The sequence below is a fragment of the Solanum pennellii genome, chromosome 10 (genome assembly GCF_001406875.1).
Source record: "Solanum pennellii chromosome 10, SPENNV200".
NCBI lineage: Eukaryota > Viridiplantae > Streptophyta > Magnoliopsida > Solanales > Solanaceae > Solanum > Solanum pennellii.
The window spans coordinates 56,849,782-56,876,810 of NC_028646.1; the positions used below are offsets into that span (position 1 = coordinate 56,849,782).

At 33.7% G+C, this 27,029-nt stretch overlaps 1 protein-coding gene and 1 long non-coding RNA gene across 2 annotated transcripts; one reads left to right on the forward strand and one right to left on the reverse strand.

The window, feature by feature from the left end:
• Nucleotides 1-805: 805 nt before the first annotated feature.
• Nucleotides 806-3,848, forward strand: LOC114074497. Its single transcript, XM_027912617.1, has 5 exons — nt 806-1,118; nt 1,202-1,822; nt 1,903-1,995; nt 2,069-2,167; nt 2,247-3,848. Exons 2-5 carry the CDS (start codon nt 1,637-1,639, stop codon nt 2,511-2,513), a joined length of 645 nt encoding a protein of 214 aa, XP_027768418.1. The 5' UTR covers nt 806-1,118; nt 1,202-1,636; the 3' UTR covers nt 2,514-3,848.
• Nucleotides 3,849-19,378: 15,530 nt separating this feature from the next.
• Nucleotides 19,379-21,585, reverse strand: LOC107031955. Its single transcript, XR_001458301.2, has 2 exons — nt 21,110-21,585; nt 19,379-19,971 (listed from the first exon to the last, which is right to left on the reverse strand). It is a non-coding gene; the product is annotated as an uncharacterized LOC107031955 (long non-coding RNA).
• Between the last annotated feature and the right edge of the window lie 5,444 nt (nt 21,586-27,029).

Genomic DNA, 27,029 nt, shown 5'->3' on the forward strand with positions numbered 1-27,029 from the left:
TCGATGTGTGTGGTTTGACGTATATGATCAACAAAGGGAAATAAAGTAGATGAATATGACTTTATAAGTGTCAACTGCAAGCGATTTTTGAAAATAAATGAGCCTTTTATTTTAGCCGATCAAGCATCACAAGTGTTTTATGCTGATGATCTGCAAATAATGGATGTCATACTGTACAAAAGGTTCAAGCTCATGATTCTTGTGATGTTGGTGATAAAGAGGATGACGATTCATCATAGCTTCATGGAATCTAAGAGGCAATTGTGACTTTGAATTCATGTTTTATTTCTGAGTTCTCATTTATTATACTATGGTGGTGAATTTGATTTAGTTTCTTTTTTCAATTATTTTCTTCGTGATTCTCTGGCTGTTCTTATATATGGACTATTTATTAGTAGTAACGTAATATTATTTATTTACATGTAAATTGCGCTTAAAAACATAGAAGCTTGCTGGGAAGTTATGCGTAGATTATGAGTGACTTGTAATTAATTATTTTTCTTTTTCAAAGCTTCTTTCATAATACACATCTTCAGAAACTGATATTCTATTTCTGGGCTGACCACATCCCTGTCACTATTTTGAGATGTAGATTAGTTAGGTTGTAGATATGTGGAAATTAACCACATTCAAAATGTCAATTTCATGTCATTTTTTATTCCAGAAAGCTATTCTTATTCTAGTTAATATTGTTTTATCTTGGTAGTTGTACCTATAGAAAGGGATGTAGTATTGAAAACTTGTTCAATGAATTTTCTCTTATTGGATGAACTAACAAAGAAGTTATTTTTTCTACTAGGTTTACATGGATCCATTAAAAATTCTAAACTCTGGAATTAAATCAGTTGTCAAGCCTAATAAACTTGCATACCTTCCACCTAGTGCTTTAGCAATTAGGGGACGAGGGAAAAGCTTACAATCTTTGGGATCTGTAAGAGTTAGGGCTGAAGAAAGAACTCCAATAAGCAAAAGTCTAAACATCAATCCATCAACATCTTATCGAAATGATCCAATACAGAATATTGATCAAGTACCTCCTAGTTTCGATCTAGCTGAAGATAATGTTCCCTGCTCTCCAGATCTCGAACTAATGCAAGATGCTCAAACAAATGAAATAAGTATTCACTGTCTCAAACTGTTTTTTTTGTTGTTTTTGGTGTGATGAAACTCTTCTTTATGTCCAATCTGAATTAATTCGCAGGTGCATGTGAGTCTGAAAATGCAAAAAAAGTTAGAGGACCAAACATTTGTAAAAATGTTACACGACTCAAACCTGGAGAAAAGTTAAGTATCAATTTTTACCAAAATCGAGTTGTTGGAAAAAATTATGCCTCATTTGTGAGACACTTGGGTATTTTAATTCGTTATCGTAATATGTGCCCATTACGGGTGCACTCATGGACAGACATTAAAGAAGATCAACTAGAGCACATGTGGGATGCTGTAACTTTAAGTATTTGTGGAGTTTTATTAGCTTTATATCTGACTTCTCATACCGAAAAAGTAAGATCAATGCGCTATAATTATGCAAAACATGTGGAACTATTAAGATAAGTATTTAGAGAGCTATTAGCTAATTGAGTTTATGTTTAATGGTACCTGTGAAATATTGTAGGATAAATTTAGCTGTGAATACATGAATGCCATGAAAGAACATGTCCTTCAACACATGATAAGGTTGTGGAATAACTGGAGAGGATCACTTCACAAGATTATGAAGTCTAAGCCATTTGGTGATGCTCTAAGAGATGTGCCAAGAGGGGTAGACACGAGTGAATGGGAATGGCTGGTTAATGAGCATTTCTTAAGTCACAAGTTTATGGTATAAATCCAAAGTATTTATTTATTAAAATGCTATTTGAAGTTACTAACTATAACTTTTATGGTATGTTGTGAATAAAGGAAACAAGTAAAAGAGACATTGTCAACAGGTTCAAGTTGAGTATGCCTCATTGTACGGGGAGTAAGCTTATTAGAAAAATTATTTACGAATTGGTAAGCCTATTAGTCTCTTGTTTGCTAAAATGATTTAAGATGATTTCCTTGACTTGTTTATTTATACGTTAAGGGAGGTAAAGATGGTAAACCACCAAAAATGGATACGATCTTCTTCGAGACTCATAAGAAGGATAACAAGCTTGTCAAACCTGAAACTAATGCAAAATATGTATGTTTTGTGATAAATTTTATTTTAAATCATATAACTTTATGTGTTGTATTATTTTAAGTTTTCTTGTATTCTACAGGCTGAAATCCAAAAATTGGTTCAATCTGATTCTTCTCTTACATATATTGAGGTTGTAGAAAATTGTTTTGGACCTCAATGTAAGAGTCATGTAAATGTATTTGGTGGAGGGATTACGGCTAAAGAGTTGAAAGGTGGGAACTCTTCAAAGGCTGCATTATTAGATAGATTGAATGCACGTGAAAAAGAAAATGAATCACTAAAACGACGCATGGATGAGTTAGAGAACAAATGTGAACGCATGGATGAGATGGAGAGTAAATATTAACAGCTTGCGGGAGTACTACTTGGTCAACCTTCAACACCTGCATCTTCAAGTGATTAATAGATAGTACCATTAAACAGGTTAGTAAATCGATTTTTCTTTCTCTTTGTGATGTACTCAAGATACAGGGAAGGACTTCGAATGCTCAATTTTTCCCTTAGCTTCTTGTTATAACCTGCTTTCTATTTACCATGTACAATTGATTCCTGGGTGGGCCTTGAACACTCTCTTTCGCAGTAGATATGAGACCAATAATGCTAGGTGGGCCTCGAACACTCTCTTTTGCAGTGGCATTTGAATGTCTACTCTTTTTTTCAGAAAATCTCATATTTCTCATCCACAGACAGTGTACAAATTCTGTGTGGACCATTTTGAAAACTTGAGCTGCTTGTGTCTTTCCCTTCACACGCATTGTATCTTCGGTATGATGTTGGTCCCATGGTAGGGATTGAATGAGCTTGGCGTGGATCATTGTCTTTGCACACTGACCCTTCCTGTCTTAATTCTCAATGCTGGCATGCCTATTTTATCCATGTTTATTATTCTCTTACAGTCAATTGTTGGTTCATTAAAATTATTCCACTGAATCCCTTCCCGCTGCATGAATGCTTCATGTGCCATTGTGTCTTCTAGTTGATGTATTTCTCTGTATCTATGTACTATAATTCATGTGTTGTTCCTTGAAGTATATGTATCTCCCTATTTTTTGTGTATTCCCATAGTATTTTTCAATCCTTATTGATCATCCTTGTTAGGCCTAATGAATTTGATTCCACCAACTCTTCATATTGGCAACTCAAGAATGTTTTCATGTACTGCTTCATTTATATTAGAGATTTTACTGTAGCAAGCAGAAAATTTATTATGCCTCCATCTTAGAAAAAAACTAAGTTGGTGCCTTTGGAAGTTCTCTCTATTTTGGTCTGATGGTTTTCATAACTTTTCTTGTGTGATTTCTTTATTGAATTGGTAGTCTGTTTCTCAAATTTTGGTCTGATGGTCTGTTTTGTTGTCATTACAAAACCATTGTTGATCATTGCAGAAAATTGTTAAATATTTAATAGATGTAGGGAAGAGACTACAAGTTATTGTTGACATGCCTTCTTTTTTTTAAAACATTATACAAGTCATATGTTGTTAGTTGGAATACACTTGTCTTGATTTTGAAACTGCCCATGTGCATTATTAGTTCCCATGTCCATGTACCATTTCATTTCATATCATCTACTAAGTATTTAGCTATTACATATTCTTATTGAGAGATTCCTTACCTCATTGTTTGAGGAGTTATATTTCTTCATTTGGTATACACATATGTTTCCATATGAAATGTTTAAATATTCATCGTGTCATTTAAGCTCTAAATAATATGAATGTTACATTTGCTACTGCTGTTACTGTTGCTGCCTCAAGTGCATATTCACAAGTATTCTATTTTGGATCTTTTAAAGTATGTTTATTACATACTTTTTTATTCCTTGTTTTAAATGTTAGGACCGGAAATAAGCAGGTGTAAACGTGGAAGCTAGCAAAGCAAACCTCAAAAGACCACGAGTAAGAAGACAACGAGAAGTATACCAAAAGACACAAAGATTTAACGTGGTTCGGTCAATCGACCTACGTCCACAAAGGAGATGAGCAATCCACTATAAATATGAGAGTACAAAATACAGAGAGAAACAACCTCAACCAATTCACTCGGAATACATGGGAGGTTCAGGCAAGTGATAAGTATCAAGCTTGTGACCCACAAATTCTCCCTCTAACCAAAACTCTCAAAGCCTTTAAGACCACATTGTGAATGCTGATTAAGTTAGAAGGAACATTCCTCTATTTATAGAGTCCTAAACCTTTTCCTACCAGAAAAAGGATTAGTCAATCCAAAACCTTTTCCTAAAAGGAAAACCTATTTATGGTAAGAAATTTAGGGCAAAATAAAACCTAACAAAACTCCCCCTTGCCTGAATTTCTGACAAAATACATTTATCCACCTTCTTCACTTAATCTTCAACAACTTGCTTCTTCTCTCCATAATATTCTTTGCAAAATTTATGTCTCAACACAGAGAACCTCTCTGAAACAATTTCTCCAATAAAAATCTTCATTACTGTCAAAATGGTTTCGGCTAGAACTACACCCGTCAACATAAACACCTCCTTCTAACCTGGTTCAATCATCGATAATCGAACCACTAAACCTGACTCCATCATTGAATCTGGCTCTGATACCACTTGTTAGGATCGGAAATAAGCAGGTGTAAACGCGGAAGCTAGCAAAGCAAACCTTGAAAGACTACGAGTAAGAAGACAACAAGAAATATACCAAAAGACACAAATATTTAACGTGGTTCGGTCAATCGACCTACGTCCACAAAGGAGATGAGCAATCCACTATAAATATAAGAGTACAAAATACAGAGAGAAACAACCTCAACCAATTCACTCGGAATACATGGGAGGTTCACACAAGTGATAACGTATCAAGCTTGTGACTCATAAATTCTCCCCCTAACCAAAACTCTCAAAGCCCTTAAGACTACATTGTGAATGCTGATTAAGTTAGAAGGAACATTCCTCTATTTATAGAGTCCTAAACCTTTTCCTACCAGAAAAAGGATTAGTCAATCCAAAACCTTTTCCTAAAAGGAAAACCTATTTATGGTAAGAAATCAGGGCAAATAAAATCCAACAAATTGGTATCTTTGTTAGGTTTTATTTTGCCCTAAATTTCTTACCATAAATAGGTTTTCCTTTTAGGAAAAGGTTTTGGATTGACTAATCCTTTTTCTGGTAGGAAAAGGTTTAGGACTCTATAAATAGAGGAATGTTCCTTCTAACTTAATCAGGCTTTGAGAGTTTTGGTTAGAGGGAGAATTTGTGGGTCACAAGCTTGATACTTATCACTTGCGTGAACCTCCCATGTATTCCGAGTGAATTGGTTGAGGTTGGTTCTCTCTATATTTTGTACTCTCATATTTATAGTGGATTGCTCATCTCCTTTGTGGACGTAGGTCGATTGACCGAACCACGTTAAATCTTTGTGTCTTTTGGTATATTTCTCATTGTCTTCTTACTCGTGGTCTTTTGAGGTTTGCTTTGCTAGCTTCCACATTTACACCTGCTTATTTCCGGTCCTAACAAGTGGTATCAGAGCCAGATTCAATGATGGAGTCAGGTTCAGTGGTTCGATAATCGATGATTGAACCAGGTTAGAAAGAGGTGTTCATCTTGGCGGGTGTAGTTCTAGCCGCAACCTTTTTGACAGTAATGAAAATTTTGTTAGAGAAATTGTTTCAGAGAGGTTCTCTGTGTTGAGACATAGATATTGCAACGGAGATTATGGAGAGGAGAAGCAAGTTGTTGAAGATTAAGTCAAGAAGGTGGACAAATTTATTTTGCTAGAAATTCAGGTCAAGGGGGAGATTTGTTGGATTTTATTTGCCCTGATTTCTTACCATAAATAGGTTTTCCTTTTAGGAAAAGATTTTGAATTGACTAATCCTTTTTCTAGTAGGAAAAGGTTTAGGACTCTATAAATAGAGGAATGTTCCTTCTAACTTAATCAGCGTTCACAATGTAGTCTTAAGGGCTTTGAGAGTTTTGGTTAGGGGGAGAATTTATGAGTCACAAGCTTGATACGTTATCACTTGTGTGAACATCCAATGTATTCCGAGTGAATTGGTTGAGGTTGTTTCTCTCTGTATTTTGTACTCTCATATTTATAGTGGATTGCTCATCTCCTTTGTGGACGTAGGTCGATTGACCGAACCACGTTAAATCTTTGTGTCTTTTGGTATATTTCTCGTTGTCTTCTTACTCGTAGTCTTTCAAGGTCTGCTTTACTAGCTTCCGCGTTTACACCTGCTTATTTTCGATCCTAACATTAAATTGACATAAGTTTTACCTTATAGATCTTGAATGTAATTATAAAGAATATACTGTTCAACAACGTACAGAGCAAGTAGAAGTTCAAGATGGCTTTCACTTTAGTTAGGAGTGGTTTAAATTAAAGAAAATGTCATATTGTTTATTTTTTTTCAATTTTTCTCTGTTTTAGGAGTTGATAAAGATATGTTATGCTACTTGAATATGATATATCTTTCTTTAATTAGTTTTTTTGTATTAAGCAGGAGACTTTCTATAATGAATTCAATTATTTAGTTTATTTTGAGTGTTTTTGTATTTACTTTATAGAATTTTGTATAATAATGAATGAAATCGGTTCCTTTAAACTCTCTTATAATTGGCTTTTTAAAATTATTTGAATAAACTACAATTAGCAACATGAAATGTGGTCGTTAATAGTATTCGTATTGCAAGTGGAATATAATTAACGAAATTTTTTTGGTCATTAGAAGTGCTTTTACAAAGAGCAAATCCGGTCGTTAAAAATGCCATATAACGACCGAAATTTACGTTGTCGTTAAAAACCTTTTAACGACCGGATTTGAATTCGATCGTTAACTTTTAACGTAAGGACTTTTAACGACCAATGATGACTGGATTTATGCCGTTCGTTAATTGCTTTTAGCGACCGAATTTGGACTTATAACGACCATATTTCCCTTCGTTAAAAACCGTTTTTTTGTAGTGTTACAAGATGGCTCCTAAGTAGCCTCTTAGACTGGACGATGTTTCCATTAAACCTTCACAGACTTAGTTTCTTTAGTTCTCAACTTATGAACATCACGATCAAGAATATCAAATCAGTTTCTCCTCATAATGGAGGTTTTTGTCTAGTACAATGGAATCCAACTTAATGATATAGTCACCGTCTCCGTGATATATCTTCAACATCGACATATGAAATACAAGATGTACACTTGAAAAATTAGTGGATAGAACCAATCTATATGTCACCGGTCCAGCACATTGAAGGACCTCAAAGGGACCAATATATCGGGACTCAACTTACCCTTCTTACCGAATTTAATCACTCCTTTCATGGGTGATACTTTAAGAAGAAAATTCTCCCCATCTTGGAACTCCATGTCCCTCACCTTATTATCAGTATACTTCTTTTTTCTACTTTGAGAGCCTAGAAGTTTGGCTTGAACACTCCTCACCTTATATTGAGTATCCTTCACTAAGACGATCCTCAAATGTTTTACATCTCCAGCCTCAAACCAACATATGGGCGATCTACATACCCTCTCATATAACGCCTCAAATGGTGCCATATCAATACTTGAATGATAACTATTATTGTAAGAGAACTCACATAGTGCTGAGAAATTATACCAATGCCCTCTAAAGTCAATCATAGAAGCCCTCAACATGTCTTCCAACACTTGAATAGTCCTTTCCGATTGTCCATCCTTATGAGGATGGAAGACTGTAGTAAAAGTGAGTTGCATACCTAATTCATCATGCAACTTCCTCCAAAACTTGGAGGTGAAAAGGGTACCACGATCTTTGATGATAGTAATGGGCACCCCATGCAACCTCACTATCTCCTTCACATTGATTTTAGCTATTTGTTCCGCATTATAATCTACCCTTAACGGACTAAAATGGACTTACTTAGTCAATCTATCATCCACAAAAAAAATAGAATTAAACTTCCCCAAGGTCTTGGGGAGACCAACCACAAAATTCATGGCTATTCTTTCCCACTTCCATTCTAGGATTGGCATTCTTCGAAGTAAACCCGAATGACTTTGATGTTCATACTTCACCTGTTGACAATTCGGGCACTTCACCATGAACTTTGTTATGTCTTTCTTCATTTCCGACAACCACTAAATTCGTTTCAGATCGCTATACATTTTGGTTACACCTGGATGAATAGAATACCGCAAAGCATGAGATTCCGTCAATAATTTCTTATTCAGGTCATCTACTCGAGGAACACAAATCCTACCCTTATGATTGAGTACCCTATTCGCATCAAGAGTGGTCTCTTCAGATTTACCAATTGCAATCTTTGTTCTAAGTTTCTTTAGATTCAAATCTTCGAATTGCTTGGCATTGATCTCCTCCATGAACATGGACTTAGCTTCAATACTAGATAACACCCCACTTCTTTCGGAGATGCCCAACTGCATGAACTTAGATTCTAAGGTCCGAATTTTCTTGCCCAAAGGTCGCTTGGCTACACTCAAGTATGTTAAAATACCTATACTTACCGCCATTCTACTCAAGGCGTCTGCCACCACATTAGCCTTTCCCAGATGATATTGGATGGTCACATCATAATCCTTGAGTAACTCCATCCATCTTTACCTGTCTCAAATTGAAATCTTTTCGAGTGAATACATGCCAGAAACTATAATGATTAGTAAATATCTCACACTTAACTCCATAAAGGTAATATCCCCAAATCTTAAGACCAAACACAATTGCCGCTAACTCAAAATCGTGAGTGAGATAATTCCTATCATGCACCTTCAATTGGCGTAAGACATAAGCTATGACATTCTTATCCTGCATCAAGACAATGCCCAAACAAGAATGCAAAGCATCACAATAAACAATGAAGTCCTTACCCTCAACTGGTAATGCGAGGATGCACATGGTGGTCAAAAGAGTCTTAAGCTTTTGTAAACTCTCCTCACGTTTCTCAATCCATTCAAATGGTACCTCGTTATCCGTAGATTGGTCAAGTGAGTAGCAATTGAGGTAAAATTCGTATCAAAATGGAGATAATAACTAGCGAGTCCAATAAAACTCCTAGTTTCTGTAATCGTATTAGGTAGTACTCAATCCTTAACTGGTTCAATCTTTTGGGGGTCTACCCTTACCCCGTCCTTTGACACTACATGTCCTCTAAAAATCCACCAATTTCAACCAAAATTCATACTTGGAAATTTTTTCATATAACTTTTGCTTCCAAGAACACCCAAAACAGTATAGAGATAAACAAGCATGTTCTTCTTCACTTATCGAATACATAAATATATTATCAATAAATACTATAACAAAGGAATAAAGAAATGGCTTGAACACCCCATTCATTAAGTTCATAAAGGTTGTAGGCGCATTAGTCAACCCAAACAACATCACAAAAAATTCATAGCGCCCATAACAAGTTTAAATGCCGTCTTGGCTATATCTTCCAAACTAATTTTTGATTGATGATTTCCGGATCTTAAATCAATCTTCAAGAAGATCACTGCACCTTGAAATTGATCAAAGAGATCATCTATTATAGGCAAGGGGTACCTATTCCAAATAGTAATTCGATTCAATTGCCGGTAGTCTATACACATCCTTATACTACCGTCTATCTTCGTGACAAATAAAACTGCATCACCCCATGGGGAAGCACTAGGATGAATAAATCCCTTATCAAGTAGCTCTTGGATTTGAGACTTGATCTCTCTCAACTCTACCAGAGCATGCAATACATAGAAATTAAAATGGGACGTGTTCCGGGCTCTAAGTTAATATAAAAATCTGTCTCTACACATAGACATACTAAGCAAGTTGTTGGGGAATTTTTCACTAAACTCAGACACCACATGAATAGACCTAATGGATGGAGCCTCCATCTCAACATCCCCAACATGAGACAAATAAGCTAAATAACTATGCTCTACTAGTTTACTAGCATGGACGGAGGATATAATCTTTGCTTGCTTAGGCTTGTATACCCTTTCCCATAATTTGTAGAGTCAAAAACTTAGCATTACAATTAAGCACAAAATGATAGGGGGACAACCAATTCATGCCTAAGATAATATCAAAATCAACCATATCAAAAATCAGCAAATCAATCAATGTCTGAAATCCCATGAACAAAATATGGCAAGCACGATAAACGTGGGTGAATAAGACTGACTCTCCAATGGGGGTAGAAACACGAATAAGGGTATCAATAACATCACACAATATCTCAATATTAGAGGCAAATCTCACAAACACATATGAATACGTGGAACCCAAATCAAATAGCACATTAGTCATCCTGTCACAGACATGAATAGTACATGTGATCACCTCCTTAGATGCCTCCCCCTCATTTTTCCCGAAAAAGTATAACACTGAGCCTTATCATCTACACGAGATACCTCCCTGCCTGGTTGCGCATTACCTCTACCTCTGTTGCCCATTGCTCTACCTCCACGACCTCATTGTTACCTCCTCTCCCACCTTGTGGATGTCCTCTACTGTTATTGTCATATCTCGCGATTACCATTACTCTAGAAGGTAGTGTCCGAACTCAAATAAATGCGGGTGTGGACAATCTCTCCTAATGTGTCTAATTTCCCCACAATTAAAACAAGTGCGCTCGCCGCATGGTTTGTTGCCCATCACATGCACTTATTCTTACTATCCCAAAAATTATTATATGGAGTCCCTAAATTGTTACTTGTAGAGGCGGGCATGGTGGGCTGAATTGGCTTTGCTGCGAGCGTTGATCGACCAGATCCTCTAGCATTGGAGGCTTGAAAATTTTCAGAATTCTTGGCCCTCTTAGCTACTGATTTGGCTTGACCAGCTCGACTTACCCCCTCCACTTTCTTAACATAATCTGTGACCTCATTGAAACTCTTCCTTGCAGAAGTCATGTGGACAGATATGTAGCCATCGACATACCACCTTGCTTCTAAGCCATAAACTCATCATTTTTGTGGTGTCTCAATGTCCCAGGTACATACATCTCTAGAAATAAGGCATGGAATTGGGTTCAAGAAAGTGGAGGTAATGTAGAAGATCTGCATTCCATGTAAGCTCTCCACCATTGCTTGACCTCACCTTGAAGTTGAAAGGAAACGAACTCTACCCCATGTGAATAATACCCAACTTATGCAGCCTCTCATAACAATCCAAGATGAACTCATAAGCATCTTCAGTCTCAGAACCAAGAAATACCGAAGTCTTGAGTTTACGTAACTTGGTCAACATATCATGCTCATTATCGAACATCACCGAACACAACAAAAGAAGTAAGAAGGCCTTGTTACCTCCCACTTCACCTATTTGGGGCACATTCCTAACTACCGGAGGGTTAGTAGGGTCTTGAATGGGTGGAAAAATTTACGGACCAGCCAACACTTTCAAGAATGACATGATCTGTTGAGCTAACACCAGATCTATGGGAGGATCCCATTTGCTTCAGCCTGTACTCTTCCTCTTGTTCAACATTCTCAATATACTCGATCTGAACTTCCTCTTCTATATCTTCATTATTTCCCGGAGGGTTTTAATTCACCAGAATACTGTCAATCAACACCTTATTCACAACATACGCCACTCTCCCACATCCTCTACCCCTAGCCCTTTCTCTACCTCTACCTCGACCGCATCTTCTCGCATCGTGTTCCATAGCTAGAGAATAGACGAAAGCTACGAGTCTAACGTTGTTGTTAGATCTATTATTAACGATCTGCGAACAGAAGAAGGAAAGAAGTTAGATACCAATTTGAATCGACAGATACCAATTAGAATCAAGTCATACCACGAAGGAGACAAGAGAAAAAATGGAGATTCCAAAAAATTGTATAACCTCTCAAAGAAAAGTAAAGGTGTCCCCATACCGTTTCGCAAGACTCTATTAGACTCGTTCCGGTACATCGAGATCAACAAACCTAGGCTCTGATACAAACTTTGTCACAAACCAAACCCGTCGTGATTGACACCCACACTTACAAGCCAGTGGGAGAACCACTACTACCACCCAACTAAGGCATTCATTCTAAAACTAAGCCTTTAAGTTAAAAAAGCAAGTTAAATGACTAAAAGCGAAGTTCCATTACTAAACAAAAGATTTAATAGCTAACATTTGCGGAATATGAACCTAGAACCTGAAAGTCAATGTACCAAAACTAATAACGAATAACCAAGTCTAAACAAGAATTTACTAATGAACTGCTCAACTAACTAAATACAAAGGTCCAACTCTGAAATTGCTGGACATGGACAAAAGAGAACTCCATGGCAGCACGGAAGAAGCAGTTCACCCTTGAAGTCAATGCGATAATCTCTAATCTCCTAGTGAGGTTTGTCAATAGCCGCTTGAAAATGCCCTGTACTCAACAAAAATAAGAGCAAGTACAGAATCAGTACACAACCACCATGTACTGGTAGGATTACGCGACTTTCCCGCTCATACAATATAAACAAGTCAAACATCAACATAATTACATACATATATATAAACATAACAACATTATTAACATGATATTCTGACAACACAATTCACATGCTTAACACATCATTGGTCGTCTCACACAATCCAACTCAACCATTAGTGCACCGGCGTGGTACCCGATCCCAATTAGCTTGCTGAAACGTTGAAATCCGATCCCATAGTTTTACCGCAACGTAGCAACCCAATCCAATAGTTATGCCAGAATGTTAACTTGCCGGAAGGTATTAATTCGATCCTCCATCACAAACCACAATCACAATCACAAGTACATCACCAAGATCATACATTTATATCAATATTTCACGACTATATTATTCGTCTATCTCAGCTAAAACAACATGATCAATATTGCGACATTCAGAGACATACAGGTATCATAATGAAGCAAGAACATGCATACATCACACAAATCATTAAATCACAACCATCACCTACTTCGAAACAAGCTTGAAACAATAAAAAATTTGATCCTTCCCATTCTGGATTCATTTCGCTTGTTCTTAGTCTATAAATAATTACAATAATATGGGTATGAACAAACAACCGCTAATTACCTAGAATACTAACAAATCTATGAACCCTAGATCAAATTCATGATCCCAACTAGTCAAATTAGGGTTGATTAGCCCATAGAATCTATCAAGAAACCCTTCTCCATCATTATTGACCAAATCTATTACATTATACGGATCAAAAAGCGAATTCGTGGAGTGAAAAGCTTACCTTTCGCTACAAAAATGGTGAGAAACGAGTTGGAATAGACCACATGGGTCGTTCTTTAGCTCTAAAAGTCGAAAAGTGCCAAATAAGGTCATTTAGGAGTTTTATATATGATTTATTCCGCGTCAGTCCCGCTACAACGATACACATCTCGCTGTAGCAGCGTTGCTGCAACAACGCAAATCCCGCTACAGCAGCAGCACCTTTAGAACCACTGAGCTTCATTTTGAAAAATTCCAAAACTCTTATAATTCAATTCTCGTCTCGTCTCGTCCGCTACAGCGGAACCTATCCCACTATAGCGGCAATAATCCCGCTGTAACGGCAGGATTCGAGGCAGTGAGCTCCTTAAGGGAATTTCAATTCCCCCTTTTACAACACACTCTTAACCCACTATGCTTAGAAAATAGCCTTAACGCTAGGATCGATTCCCGCCGATCTATTTATCCAAATTCAATTACGAAGAATTCCTTAACGAGCTATCTAACCGATTATGTGATCAAATTCATATTTACTCCACCCGACTACCACTAGATTTTCCTACACCTTGATGACTTTGTTTTCCTTCAAATCTTGACAAGGTTAGGAGAATTCAAACACTACGAAAAGGTTTTTCCGGACCCAATTTTCCCTCATTGACATTTATATAACGACGAAACCCGATCGTTTCATTGACGAAAATGTAAAGTGTGTCACATTAATTGGACAACGAAGTATCTTTTTCCACTTTAAAAACAAAAACTATTTTTTTCAGATACTCAAAATTTTCATAGTCAAACAGACCCTAAGTGTTTAACATAAACTGTTCCATTTACAAATAGTTGGTCTAGTATGGTAGTAATAATTTACAAATAGCATGCATATGCTCATTTATGGATGAACAATGCAAAGTTGCATCATTTAAATTTCACAATTTGCTCTCTCTTTGGTCTAATAATATTTACCTATTTTTCTTTTTATATCCATCTAAAAATAGTTTTCCTTTAATGGAAAATTCTACATCCAACCATTCAAGTCAATAAGTTCACTTGTCTTTTGATCGTGATCTTTAACTACATCTTCTGCTTTTTCATACTTAAACCTTTTAATCTAAAAATTTGTTTAAAAACTATGTATGCATCTTTTAACAAGTTTTTAGATTAATAGGTTTAAGTATGAAAAAGTACAAAATTTAGTAAAGTTAACTTATTAACTTGAATGGTTGGATAGAGAATTTTCCATTCAGGGAAAGTAATATTTAGATGGATGAGAAAATACAAATAGGTAAATATTATTAGAGAAAAGACAGTACAGGTTGTGAACTTTAAATAATGTAACTTTGCCTTGTTCAGTTATAAATGTGTCTATTTATGACATTCTGTAAATTATTATTACCACACTATAGAACAACTATTTGTAAAATGAACAATTTACTTTGGACACTCAGGGTCTATTTGACCATGAAAATTGTGAGTACCTAAAAAGTGTTTTTATTTTCAAATGTGAAAAATGTTACTTTTATTTTTGGTGAATGCAAAAAGAAGGACATATTTCCTTATTTGACAATTATTTAATGCCAACATGAACAATTTATCCATGTTGGGTCCAATTATTTGCTAAAAAAGTCCATAAAAGTTTGTTCTTCTAATTAAAAATTCACTATTTTGATTAAGGATGGTGCTGTAACGTTGCAAAGTCTTCCTATATTTTCCTTAACTTCGTACCCTATCAAACTTCATCACATAAATTGGGATGAATAAAGTATTTGAAAATTATAGTTGTGTTTGGCTATGAAGACAAATTAACATTGTTTTTTGAATTTTTTTGCGTGATTTGGAGCGAAAACAACTTTTGGGTGATTTTCAAATTTCAATTTCAACTTCTACTTGAATTCCGTATTTCCTAAATTTTTTATGGCCAAACATGATTTTTGAAATTGAACTCGAGAAAAAAGTTTAAAATATTCATGGGCAAACACCACTTGGTTAACTAAATGCATTGTCTGTATTTGAACACGATAAAAGTGTTAGGATTGTAAAATGATTCTTTTAACCCTCCTAGCTTCTATGGCATGCGATGAAAAAGAATAGTAATGAATAAGAGAAAAACAAAGATTGAGAAGAAAAGTCCAAGGAAGCATAATCAAATCACATGTGCCGCATGAGGGCTTTTCAGCAGATTATTTTGCTATGATTTAAGTTTTTTGATTTTATATTTTTAAAACAAGCTTGTGTTTGCATTTGTTATATATCTGGATACATATTTATGAGTTAGATGCGTGCACTGTTTTCCTTAATTAGCATTTTTACATGGTTTAGATATTATTTTTCTATTTAAGTGAATGTGAAGAGATTGAAGAATTTAGAACTAAAGTTTATTGTTCATGTATGATGTAATTATTCATTCCAAATGTATTCTAGTTCATTTATGTGTCTAAAGAAGGTGATGATCTTTTATTTTCTACCATCATATATAACCCCTACCAAGTATTTGAGGCGTTGGCTTGCCTATGAAATTTTTATAAAACAAATTTAAGAAATTTAGAAACAATTCTTGAGGAGATTAAGGTTTTCTTTGAGTAATTATAAACGGTGTGTATTCATGGACAAAAGGGGTAGTGTTATCACCTTTTTAAAAGTGATATTGAATCGGCAAATCTCTAGATTACTCCACTTTGTTCTTTCCATTGTAACTTACTAGTTGGAAGTTATAGTTCCTCAACAGTTGATCCTCTAGATTACTCCACTTTGTTCTTTCCATTGTAACTTACTAGTTGGAAGTTATAGTTCCTCAACAGTTGATCTTCTATTTAATACATACTTAGCTCCCATACTCTTTCTCAATTTGAGATAATTTGCTCAAAATTTCTTCTTAAAAAGAGGCTACTGCTCTGAAATATCTCTAAACTCATCAACTCATTTCGAAGCCAAAATTTCTCTTTTCTCAATGGAAAGAGTGATACCTTTGGGAGTACTTAGTTCCCTTATACGCTTACTCAATTCATATTTGAAAACTCTTTCTCAAAACTCATCTTTTGCTCTCTTCATAAATCAATTGAAAGAGAAAACATTTGTTTTGAAAAGATTATCAAATATAACTGAACAGTAGGGTTCATAAACAAATATAGATATGAAAAAATAACATCAAGGATCTCAATGTAATAATGTAATCCCTCCGTCCCAATTTATATAACACTTTTTATGTTTTGAGAGTCAAACAATTAAAGTTTGACCGAAAATTTGCGCCTGAAATCTTTAATTTTTATTAAATGAAATTTATATATTTGTAAACTACGTAAAAAGTACTATGAGTCACAATAATGATAATTCAAAATGTTTATAAGATCTATGAAAAATTTATGATCAAAGATAGACTTGTTTGACTCTTGAAATCCAAAAGGTGACATATAATATGAAATGGAGTTAGTATAACTCAATACTCAGGAATTAAAAACTCATAACTCAACAATATAACTCGTCTTAAGAATACTCAAAATCAAGGATAAAATCTTTGATTACTCTTTTGTTGAATTTAGACATATGTAGGGCGTAAGGACGAACTAGTCCAACACTATGATAGACTTACATACTTGATTATGAAGCTATTAGAATGAAAACGAGACTACATTTATCTTGATATTGAGGAAGAACATTAGCTTTCTTGGAAGAAATCTCTGAGCTTTGAAGCTTCAAGCTTGATCTTGAGATAAGAAAATCTTTCATGAAGTTCTTAGGGGTCGTTTGGTACAAAAAAGAGTAACTTAGCGATTAGTAACGCGGAGATTAGTAATGCAGGGATTAGCAACACATAGATTAGTTTTTATCCAGTGTTTGGTCTATTGCTTATTCAAATCTTGTGTTTGGTTTAAAACTCTTAAAAAGAACTTTTTTCCAATTCTACCCTTGAATTATTATGTTATCTATTTCATGTAATTACCATATTTTTTACGTTCAAACTTGAATATGAAGTGCTTAACAAATTTAATTCACTTGAGGAAGTCTCAAGTCATAAAAGAGAATGTATTATATTAAGTATCTCGACCAAGGCGTAGCTCCCTCCTCCCTTAAGAAAACAAGAAAATATAAAATAAAACTAAAGTTCAAGTAAGGTGGATAGCAATAGAAGTTTCTAATGCTAAAAGAAATATAGTTCGATCACAACTTCATTAAAGTTAGTAAAATTAAGCTACCTGAGGAAGCCACCTAAAGCTTTCCTGCTACATTGTTTCTATCTTGAATATTGAAAATTGTAAAACTTCGTTTGTCATAAACCGAAGTAGAGTAGCGTGAATTCTTTACCAATTCTAAAGGATGTATGGAGAAATTCAGGGGCAATTAAGTCATTTTGTTTCCTTGTCCAAGTATTAGTAAACCTTGGATTAGTAATCACTAGGTATCCTTGTTATTATATAAGACCACATATGATGTACTAAGTTATCCATGTATTAGATATGTTTGAGTTGAATTGTGTAACCAAACATTGTATTATGGAGATTAAATTTTAATCCAAGGACTATATTAATTAATACATCCTACCAAACGGCTCCTTAGAGTGGAAGAACTTGGGAACACCTTGTATGGAAAGTTTCTCTGTATATCTTGAATGTTTTACTTGAAGATTTTAGGGTTCTTGATGGAGAAGAGGAAACCTAGGTGAGTTTTAAGAGGATTTCTAAATAGTTGAATGCTTAAATTAATGATTTTGAGAGGAAATCTAATTAGTTGAATGATATACTCAGTTAAAACCCTAAAAAAACTTAGACTAAGATTAAAAAGCTTTGGAAATGACCAAAATAACCTAGGAACACGTGCAAGAAGTTGCTGAAAAAAAGTTGCAACAAGTCTTCACGGAAGGGTCTAGAGTTCGTTCAAATTTCCACCATCTGTAGTTCCAGTAGTAGAACATTGACCATTTGACAGGGCTTCACTAAATGGGTATAACTTTTTACTCTAAACTTGAATGAGACAAACTTAGTGGAGGTAGAAAGAGAAGTCATAGTCCTTTATTTCGATAGATCATGGACCACTTGATTCATTGACTTTAGTATAATCTTATCTCAAAACTTAATCGTTAAGGAAGCTCTCAACTCAACTTTGTGCTAGCTGGTTCTTGCGACCTTAATTTAAGTGTATAAACATAGGAGTATAAGAGTGAGAAAGTACTAAAAATAATCCGTCTTAAAACTGACACAAGTCATCTATGGAAAACTATCTATGGTCCGTACAAAAGTCTACGGACCATAAATCCTTGAGTAGAAAACATGTTGGGTTTCTAGATATCTAAAGTTGTGGTCTATGGATCTTTTCTACGGCCCGTAGGAACTTTGATTGACCGTCTTGCTCAATCATTGAAAAACTTATTAGGTTCTTTCAAGACTTGGGTTCTACAGGCTTTATGAACAATATAAGTTTCTATGAGTCTTAGTCTTGTCCTTGAAACATAGAACTGAGAAATATTTTTTAGAGTATGGTTCTACGAACCCACCTATGGTTTGTAGATATTGCTACAAGCACAACATTTCTTCCGTGGCACTAGTCTGAAGAAATTTTTTCTAGGTCTGATTTCAGTTGGAATTTTGGGGTTTTTACATCTATAATATCAATTCTAATGTGTTTCTTTTATTAAACTCAAGAAGTTGTTATATGAGATTGTCTCTACTTTGCGGAATTCTTTTGTGGAGGGTAGACAATTTCTAAATGTAGTGTTAGTGGCAAATGAAGTGATTCATATAGGGAGAAACCAAGGAGCGTCCGATGTGTTGTGGAAACTTTATTTTAAAAAGGTCAGTGATCATGCCAATTCGTAAGTCCTAGATTCTATTTGCTTCAAATGAAATTTGGGGAGATGAGGAGAAAATACATTTATTTTTGCATCGTCTCAGTGAAATTCTTTATGTTGGTGAATAGTAACCCATGTGGTTTTTTTTTTGGATTTTGAGGAGTTTAAGACAAGAATATCCCTTATCATGGCTATTGTTTATTTTAGTTATGAAAGCGTTAAATAGGACGATGAGCTCTTTTAGGGGGTTACTCAATGGGTTTTAGTGTTGTGGTTAGAGGTTTATGAACAAGCCAAAACAATCCAACTAGGTCTCAAATGTATCATATAAAATCATGGTATTATTTGCAAATAACAAATGAGACACTAAGACTATTCCTAGATCTAACTTCAACACTGAAATACATTAGGTAACCCCTTAAAACAACTTCGTCCATCATCCTATTTTACACTATAATAACAATAATAAACAACATTGAACCACTCGAACATCCAAAAAACCACACGAGTCACTATTCACCAACATAAAAAGCTTCACCGAAGAGATGCAAAAATAAATCCATTTCCTCCTCTTCTCCCCAAATCTGATTTGAAACATAATAGAATCTAGGAATTTATAGTTCGCATGATCATGAACCTTTTCAAGATCAAGTTTGCAAAACACACCTGAAACTCGTTGGTTTCTCTCAAAGTCCACCACTTTATTTTCCACCAGCATTACATCTAGAATCGGTCTAACCTCCACAAAAACATTTCACGAAGTAGATACAGTTTCTTCCAACAATTTCCCGAGTCTAACAGAAAGCAACTTAGCGATGATATTATAGATACTTCCCACTAGACTAGTAAGAGTACATTCCTTCATACTTCTAGCACAACGTCACGGTGACTGAAAAATAATAATCAATTAATTAAATAAAATAAAAAGAATTCAAAGAAAAAGAACGTTAAACCCAGTCAATTTAAAAAAAATATATCTATGGAATCAATAGATTCTATGTAACATTCTAAGTGATCTTAAAGGAAAGATATTAAGCACCCTTCAAAATCCATAAATGTTGGTCCCGGCTGAACTCATTCCAAATCGAGGAGAAGATAAAATAATGTAAAAGAATATAATAAATATTTAATATTCACAAATAATAAAGTAAAATAATAATATACGAAATGACCTAATGTATATATATCGTCAATAATATACATAATAATGAATCAAAAAGTATTATTTGAACTTCATTCGAATAGCTTCTATGGAAACCAACTTTGGTACTCAAAAAACATACTTAGTAAAAGCTTTAGTGATGGATAAATATGAATCAAAATAAATGAAATAAATAATAACTTCAAATAGAACCAGTCTTATATACACGGGAGACCTTAAAAATCGTCGGTAATTACTTCATCAGTCAATTTTAACATACAAAGTAAATGAACTTAAATTATATTTTTTATCTTTTAAAACGGAGAGGACTCAAAAATCGACGAAGAATTTTTTTTTCATTGGTCAACTTTAACCATCTCTATTTAATGTAAATTACAATTGAAATAACCAAGATTATTTTAAGAAAAAATGAAATGGCAACAACAATCAATAATTAATGAGCCACTAATATAGTCTAAACAATCAATACACTTTTTGAGAATAAAACCATTATCATAAAAAGGAAGACTAGACCAAAGGAAACAATACCAACAGTACCTCAAAAAAAAAAATTACTAGAAATGATTTTTTAAAAACAAAAGGTTGGTAAGAAAACCGAATATAACAGCAAAAAAAAGTTATATCTAGGATAAAAACACAAAAAAAAAAATCAACCAACATAATAACACAGTTCAACATAACCATGAACGACTAACATTAAAAATTAGTTGAAGTGAAAACAAAATGCTCAAAATAACAATATAGCAAAATTTCACTTGAGAAGAAACCAAAAGTCGAATAATAACAACAAAAATAGAGTAACATAAATTGATTTGTACAAAAAAATGAAAAGGAGAAGAGATCTGCCTCACTGTCGGAGTCTCACCAGATTTATCTTCGTGACGGCTGGTTGTTGTTCATAAGAGTAGAGTCGCCGCGGCGCTTCGATTTTGGTTCAACAGAGTTGGAGCCATGCCGGAGATGGAGTTCAGATCTTCAAGCTCATTGTTTGTGGAACTTTGAGCTCACTCATAACCAGCAAAGAACAAACAAAATATCAAAAAAGGGTAAAGTGGAAAGGACTAGCGGTTGTCGGGTCTTGAAGCTTCGTGGAGATAACATCGTTGTTGTTGGGTTTTTTCAAACTGGAAAAGTTGGGGTTTTGGTCTGGTTTTCCGGAGAAGAAGATTGTGGAGGCAGTGAGGTGGGCTGGAGGAGATCGGTGGTTCAGTGGCGAAAATGGAAGAGGAAAGTGAAGTGTTAGGGTTTCAGGAGGTGTGGTGGCGGCGGTTGGAAAAATTAGAAATGAGGGAGGAAAGTTTTTGTAGGGTTTTTTTTTTTTTAATTTAAGAAAATTGTAAGTATACACCACCACAAATAAGGACTTAAATAGAAAATTTAAAAACCACTTTTCTGCAGTACAATGGTCTCAAAGATGTGTGTTCCAGTCCATTAGTTAATAAAAAAAAAAGTCTGAATGACCTGGGAGGTCCTTGTATTTGTCTTCGTTTGTCGATTAGAACTTTATACTCATGACTTTGACAACTGAACCCTTGAATTCATTAAAACATTTATTTTAAACTCTTTTCTTCAATTATTATGTATGTGTGTAGCACAATCGTTTACATGTAAACTTCCACATCATTTGGTAGGAACTCATTAGAAATTAAATATTTTTTCTTTAAAAAAAAATCTAAAAATTCTTTATTATTGTGTTCTTCAATATTTGCTCACTATTCACAATTAAGGACGAAATTCATGCCAAATAGGTGTAATTATTCCTATTGAATTAAATTTTTACACTAAAAGTTCACAAATACAATCTCAATAATTTTTCATTATAATTTTAAATTAATTTCATAAATTAACATAACCCTTTTGTTATTATTCAAGCTTATTCATGAAAAGTTTTCAGTTTATCAATATCTATCATCATTCTTCACATTATCTCATATAAGTTTCGAAAAATATTTGCAAAGATCAAAGTTTTGAAAATAAAAATCTAGGAGAAGAACTTGGGTGGTATGATTTGCAGAAAAAGCAAAACTTTAAGGGAGCATCTAGGAATGGATTTTGTTGGTTGGGTTGGGGTACGGGTAGAGGCCTGATGTTAAGCCGAAGAACAAGAAGTAGGCAGTTGTTGTGGTTTCACAAAAGAAGGAGAAGGTAGGCTGAATGGTTAGGGGAAAAAGGAAATTGAGAAATTTGCTGGTGAGGGTTCTGGGTGAGGGTGCTCAAAACCATTGGTTTACAAATATTATTTTAAATATAAAATATAATGTTTACTCGCCTTAAGACGTGTGTAGTCACTCTTTTTTTCAAATCAACAATATTAATGCCACGTAAGCTTGGTCAATGGTCAGATGTGCTTTATTTTTTTTCAATGAGTATAAGGATTCAACGGATAAAGTCGTGAGTACAAGGGTCCAACTTACAAACGGAGTCAAGTACAAGGGTTTCTCAGGTCATTCTTCCATAAAAAATGTGTATGCAATTCTTGTATGCATTTCAAAAGAGAACCCTAGGCCCGCCTATATGGCACCACCACAAGTCATGATTCTTTTTAAATTTATTTTATGTCCAATACTAGCCTTCCCCTTTCATGAAAAGTTGTGAAATATATAAAAAAAAATTATGACTTTTATGAAAAGTTGCAATTTTTATGAAAAAATTTGAATTTAATGAAGTGTTGCGACTTTAATAAAAAATTATGACTTTAATGAAAAGTTACGACTTTTATAGATGGTTATGACCTTCACAAACGGTTCAAACTTTTCCAAATAATTATAACCTTTATGATAAAACACAATAAATATTTGTTCACATTATCCTTTATTGTCTATAAATAGAGGGAGTTCTTCTCATTTTACAACAACGAATATTTGAACCTCTTCTTATTCTTCACAAATTAAATATTTATGTACTTTGCTCATGTTGAGTGACTTACCAACACCATTGCTTATGTTACATATCTGGTATGTATTTTTATAATCATTAAGTTATGCTTAGGTTATTAAGTATAAATAAATGATAAGATGTAATAATTTGCATTTTCCATATAATGTTTTTAGTTATAATGCATGATAGGTTTTAAATATTATTTTTATTAATTTCGTAGTATTCCCTTTTTAATCTATTTATTTCCAAACTAACATTTTCTTTTCATGAAAAGTTGTTACTTTCATGAAAAATTGTGATTTTTATGAAAAGTTGTGACTTCAATGAAGAGTTGCGACTGTTATGAAAATTGTTACTTTTATAAAAGGTTGTGACCTTTCCGAAGGGTTTTAACTTTTTCAAGGAGTTGTGACCATTTTGATAAGACACAATAAATATTTATTCACACTACCCTATGTTCTCTATAAATAGAGGAATTTCCTGTCACTATAATTTGTAGGTTTTTTCCCCACTATAGGGTAGTCAAATTCAAACACATTAGTTCAGTTTTTCTGAAGTTTGTTAACTCCTGAAATTTTTATTCCTCCAATTTCATGTAGTTTAATCCTTACTATAAGTGATAGTGATTCATGTAGCTATTGCTATTTCTTTTTCCTATTTTGGTGACATTTTTTTCAGCTCAGTTAAAGAATTAGCAAGGATTATTGAAAATTGATCCTCTTTTTGTCCCTTTCTACACGTCTCTTCACATAAAAATAAATAAATATGAATTTCAATGCGTCATTACTACTTTTGGACCTCTCAGTGCACATTTCATAATGCTGCTGAAATGGTTGATGGTTGAATTCATACATTTGGTTATTCAGTAAATAAATCTTTTATTTTTTTCACTATTATTTGTATGCTTTTTTCGAATTCAAAATTTTGATCTTCTTATGAAGTGTGTTTCATTTCTCAAAGTTCTCTTCCTCCTATTTAGTTAAGCTTAACTTTTAAGTATAAGTCATAGTGATTCATGTATCTATTGCAATTTCTTTTTGCTATTGTAGTGACTATTTTTTTAAAATAATGTTCCAATTTCGATTGAGGATGATTGAAAATTTACCATATATTTTGTCCCTTTCTTTATGTTTTCTTCATATATTTTTTCGGAAAATTCATTGAGGGTTGTGCTGTATTTGATAGCACACAACAAATATCTGATAACTAATACATAACCAATGATGAAGTTTGATTTCTCTCTTGCTTGCCACAATTAGTCTATATTTTGATTGATTGATTTTTCTTAGGTACAAACATTTTGTATGTCATTGCACTATTCCTAAGTTAACTAATTGGTCTTATTTCTTCTTCTTTTATTTTGGGCATAATAAGAAATCATATTTTCGCGAAATTAATAAATGTCTAAAATACACTATAACTAAATAATTTTTATTGACAAAAAATATGCACGTTCAAGAAGAATGTTACAGGCTTTACCGATATTAATTAATTGTCATTAGATTCAATGTTGCTATATACTTTAGGGACATTTATACAGAGTGCCAATTGCCTATGAAAATACATATTTCACTATAGTTAAGCTATTAATTATCGTTAAAGATCATTTTTGGTGTACTGATAATTCATTCTTTTGATAAAGTTTTTAATTTTTTCTTATAGGCAAGTAATAACTCTTTCTTTTGACTTATTTCAATTAAATAGGTGAACTCTAAACTTAGACACAACCCGAAGGACCATCTTTTTGAGAAACATGTGAAGCAACATGCCTTTCTTCTTGATTGTTAGGAAAGTAATGTCGTCTTTATTATTTTTGTAATATTTGTAAGTTCATGTTCTCATAACATTATGTTGTGATATTTTAATATGTTGTGTGTTAATATTTGGTTTAGAATATCCGTTGTGAACATTTAGATGCCACCTACTGCTTGGTTGATAATTGCATAAATTCTTTGTAACTGCATAGCATAACCATAACAATAACTATGGTTTAATCCAATAAGTTGGGGTCGATGATATGAAACCTTAGAAGTAGTAATGACTATTTTAAGACAATGACAATAAATATTTATGATAATACCTATTTTAGGATTATTTTTAGCATATATTTGATATGACGTACAACAATAAAAAAGAGATTGATAGAGGTTCACAAGAAAGGAGTCCAAGGTTTTCTATTTGAATTTAGTTAATTATGATCTTGATGTTTCAATTTACTTTGGAGTGTTGTTGTTCGATGCTTTTTGGTCTCTTTTTTAACGCCTGTTTTGTTCTTTATAACTTCTTGGAATTAAAAAATTTCATTACTTGTGAGCAACTATTTCCAAGGAGATTTTCTTAGACTTCTTTTATCCATTTAGAATCACTCTATGACTCATAACTTTTGTATAGCAAAAATGAAAATTAAAAAAATATAGCACTTTAAGATTTTGGAGAAACACTTTACCTTAAGATACAATGTTCTTTCTAATGTAGTGTATGTATAAGTACAAATATTACCAAATGATCATATGTAATCTTAGTAAAATAGTTCTATTACGTGCAAAGCACGGGTAATTTTCCTAGTATTCAAATAAATATAAACAAATGCAATAAATCTAATTAATGGATTGAGCTAAAAACAATAATGTACATAATTAACAAATAAATTAAATACTAACTTTGAAAATATCAAGCCAAAATTTGGTATCAACAATGACAATGAATGATACATTCTTATTGTTTTCTAATTCTCCTTTTTCATGAAACTCAATAATAGTATACATCACTCAGTTTTAACTAGGGCTGTCAAAAATGAACCCAAACCTAGGTAACCCGCCCAATCCATCCAGAATTTTAAAGGTTGGACTCAAGATAATTTGAATTGAGTTCAATCTAACACATTCAAGCCTAACCCTTTTTAACAGAATTCTCAATTGAATCCAATTTAATCTCCAATTTCAACCCGTTTTAAAACTCTTTACTAAGAAATAATCCTATATTAAATGTATGAATTATTATCTATTTAACATAATTTAGGATTTATCTATCAATTTGTTACTTTTTTTTTTAAAAAAATCTTGAGCTGAAATTCGACTTGTGATTATAAAAGTTGAATATCACTATGTTAAAATTATTGAGATTAATCGGGTCAAATTGGGCGGATCAAGATCCAACCCGTTTTTGGCCAATTTCTACCCAACCCATTTGAGTCCAAAGTAAACATGGACGAGTCAAGATCCAACCCTATTTCTGTTTCATCAAATTTCAATATCTCTAATTTCAACCCAACCCACTCATTTGACGCCCCTAGTTTTAACTTATTCCATCAATGTTCATAAAAAAAAATAGAAGATAATCATTGAGTTCCGAAGCTTTGTCACATGTGGAACGCTCCACCTCCTCGATTATCCTTTCTAGAAAGTTACACTTCTCCCTTCCAATTTGGTTGAACCCTAATTCCCTCAAATTAGGCTTATCCACCTTGCTTACTCTTTCAAAAGATTTCATACAAATCAGAATCAGCAATTCCCCCATCTACTTCTTCCTTCTCCACATGACTAACCCCATTTACTGCCTTCGACACTATGTTGCAACCTTATTTAGGATAATTAGGAAACAAAAACTACTCTCAATTAAAATAGTGAATTTTTAAACAAAGTAACACTTTTGTGGACTTTCCTTTAGCAAATAAGGACCAAACATGGATAAAATGTTGATATTGTCATTAAATACTTATTTTGGAAAAAAAGAATATGTCATTTAATGAGGATTTTAACTGAAAAGAAAAATGTGTCCTAGTTTTTTATGTAAAATATTTTTTGGGTGTTCTGGGGTATGTGGGGGTGGAGGGTTATTTTTTGGTTGAGGATTAGGGTAGGCAAATACTTTGGTTATTTTAAGCTCTTTTTCTTGAGGGGGGGGGGGGG